This window comes from Nansenia antarctica (genome assembly GCF_963989245.1).
Source record: "Nansenia antarctica genome assembly, chromosome: 1".
NCBI lineage: Eukaryota > Metazoa > Chordata > Actinopteri > Argentiniformes > Microstomatidae > Nansenia > Nansenia antarctica.
In genome coordinates, this window is record NC_137674.1 from 11,786,730 (window position 1) to 11,790,112 (window position 3,383).

General features: G+C 45.4%; 1 protein-coding gene across 1 annotated transcript in view; it reads right to left on the reverse strand.

The window, feature by feature from the left end:
* Nucleotides 1-320: 320 nt before the first annotated feature.
* The window catches only part of slit1a (slit homolog 1a), a gene marked incomplete at both ends in the record, with an annotated part of 101,018 nt that continues 97,955 nt past the window's right edge, over nucleotides 321-3,383 (reverse strand). The window contains 3 exons of the mRNA XM_080550200.1: nucleotides 321-559; nucleotides 2,121-2,332; nucleotides 2,690-2,978. Coding sequence (XP_080406326.1) covers nucleotides 321-559; nucleotides 2,121-2,332; nucleotides 2,690-2,978 — 740 coding nt within the window. The remainder of the gene's footprint in view (nucleotides 560-2,120; nucleotides 2,333-2,689; nucleotides 2,979-3,383) is intronic.

Sequence of the window (3,383 nt, forward strand, 5' to 3'; positions counted from 1 at the left end):
TGTGGGGTTGGATTAATGCTTTGCTTTGAATGCAACATCTCGAAATCTCTAGACCCCTTCGGAACAATGTTGCAGATACGATGGTTTTGTTGTTGTCACTTCTTCATGTTGTTGTTGTTGTTGTTGTTTCTGTGTTTCCGTACGTCACACACCCTTGTGAGGAAATGTCCTATTTTACAAACATTGTTGTCCATGATATATAGATAGAGGTTTTATATATATATTTCTTTATACTCTCTCTTTCTCTCTCTTTCTTCTCCCTCCGGTTCTCTCTCTCTCTTGCTCTTGGCGGTGGTTGTAGCAGGGTTGTGTGAAGCACGCTACATGCAGCCCACACAGCCACACTTGACGGTCTTCTCCACCTCCTCGCTGAAAGAGGTTCCATCGCTGCACTCAAAGGTGTATTTCCGGCGTTTCATTCGCTGGCTGGCGCAGCAGGCCCCCGTGTCACAGGCCCCGGAACATTCCACCCAAGAGACCTGCCTGGTGGTCTGGCAGATGGCGTAGCCTCGCTGCACCTGGTAGAAGTCTCGCACCGGCTCCCCTCGACACTCTGACTCTGGAACAACAAGCACACCAGGAGGCATGAGCTTCACATTGGGTTCTTGGAGTCCATTCCATTTCAATTCCATCAATTCAGAGGGTGAATTTAAATTCAGATTCAATAATGTGTAACCGTTAAAGGTAATATGTCAAACCATTTTGAACAAATAAAACGTTTCTCGGAATATATAATTATTATAAAACATTTTTCAATTATTAATATGGAAAGGTTTAGGGTAAATGTATTTATTTTTACTAGTGCTGGGACTTTAACGCGTTAATTTCGATTAATTAATTACAGAAAAAATATTGTGTTAACTTTTTTAACGCATTTTAATCAAATGTTTTTGTTTTGTTTTGTATTTGGCCAGCCCTGACACTTCTGTCCCTTGTGAGAGACTTTTCTCCCTTGCACACAACATAGTACAAAGAAAGAGGGCAGCCTTGAGCTCTGAACATGTAAACAGGCCAGTTTGTCTCAGCAACTGGCAGAAAGAGAAGCAGCAGAAGAGGTAGCAGGCTTAGAGGTATCCTGAGACCAATGGGTTTGTTGTTACTGTTTTTTTTTTTTTTTTAGCATTTTAGATGGCACTTGTGTGACTTTATGTTAAACTGTTGGTCTGTTTATTATTTTGACCACGGATATTTGGGTGGGTAGGGGAGGGTTAGTGTAACATTAGCTTAGATCAGCGGTTCCCAACCTGTGGGAGAGTACTGCAAGTGGGCCGCCAAATCATGGGCAAAAATAAAAATTTATTGACGTTTTTTTGTTACAAAAACGTTTTAATTTTAAAAAGATAAAACATCTTGGATTGAACAGCCTTGGTCGTATTGTGTGCGCCGATATTTCCATTCGAAAAGAAGAAGTCAGCTCGCTTCTTGATTGGCTACATTCCATCCCGGACTCGCGAACAGGGTTGCCAGATGGGATCGACATTTTCCACCCTAACCACAGTCTAAAACCGCTAATTCCACCCAAAAAACCAGAGCCCATCTGGCAACCTTATTCGGGAGTCGGGAGTTGCCACACACATAAGGATGTTTGGTCGTAAATATTGAACACATACAACATTTACGATCTTGGTATTTGATCACCTGCTATATAAAACATCGCCGCTCAATGGTTTAACCGCTATTTTTTTGCCACGCTCCCTCTAGTTTTTGGTCAAATTACGTCATTGTTTTGAGCGCTCGTGCGCGTTTCATGCGCGTGCACGCGCAAAAAAGCCGCGCGCTGCTGAGTGGGCCGCGAATACTGGACATATCTGTAAAGTGGGCCGTGAGTCCCAAAAGGTTGGGAACCGCTGGCTTAGATACATTGTGTGACCTGTTGGTCTGTGTAGCTAAAATAAACAGGATTTTGCAGCTTTAAACCCATGTCTATTCATTGATTCACTCGTATACCGAATCCATTTGAATTGAAAACGGTTGTATCTCGTGTCAAATATTGATATGCGACTAAAATGCGATTAATTTCGATTAATTAATTACAAAGCCTCTTTTTTTTTATCGCGTCCCACCTCTAGTATTTGTACATAACCTAATGAGGAGGTCAGAGATGACAGAGAAACCTGTACCTGCATCGCAGAGCTCTCCAGTGTAGCCGCTCTCACAGTGGCAGAACGCGTCCCCTGTGTCAGGGATCTGACAGCGGCCATGTTTGCACTGCAGATGGTGGCAGGGGTTAAACAGCTCCCCCTGTTGGTTACACAGGGTGCCACGGTAACCCTCCACACACTCACAGCGGTAGGACTGCATGTCCTGGGGGACACACTTCCCATGTACACACCTACAGAGGAAAACACAACACCAGTCAGCCAGCAAATCGATACGGATTTGTTTGGTTATGAATAGATGTATTAACAGGAAAACAAAGATTGCTCTCTTCTACTTTTTACTACACGGACCATGTTGAAAACGTCAATCCACACTAGCTCGCAGAGTCTATTTTCAATAAAAGATCCCAGTTCAGTGTATTACTGTATATAACAGCATGGAGGCCAGACAAGCCTACATTCTCCACATTGAACAATACTGCATTCATCGATGCCTAACTTGGCAAAGGGAACTGCCTTTTGGCTGAAAGTGAACACTAACTGCCACCCGGGGCTGTGTACAGTACATATCATATTTCACACGCGCTCACTTGCTGCCCTGGCAGGGGTTGGTGGCGGCCTGGTCGCAGTGAGGGCCGTTCCAGCCTGGCTGGCAGTGGCACACGGGTCCCAGGGCTCCGTCCGGCTGGCAGATGCCATGCAGGCAGTAGATCTTCCTACAGGGCTCGCACCCTGGCACCACGCCGGGCTTCATCTGGGTCTTGGTGAAGTCCTGCAGCTCGTTGTTGATGTACAGGTTCTGGATGCAGCCGTGGAAACTGGAGCCATTTTGGATCTGCCAGAGCCGGAAGGCTGCAGAGTGCACGTCCACGGGCATGCCTGAGAGGAGGGGAGGGAGGGGAGGAGGGAGGGAGGAAGGGAGGGAGATGTTGGTTAGAGGTGTGAGGGAGGGGAGAGTAGGGGTACAGATAGACAGCTAACATAGGGTTGGTATGGGCTTAATGAAGGAGGATGGAGGCTTTTTCAAAGACACATCTGCCCCGATGGTGCGGAGAGCAAAAGTATGTGCAGTAGCTATATGTTTGAAAGAGAGGTATTATATTAGATTCAACTTTATGAGTACAAGTCAACGAAATGTAGTTTGGCCACTGACCATATACAGTGGTATATCTGGTATACAGTATTACAGTGTGCTTACGGTAGACTCTCTCTATGAGAAGTGAGTAGCATCATTATTGCTGCAAAAGTTTAGGTTCCACAAACACTTCTCAAGTTAGAATCCAG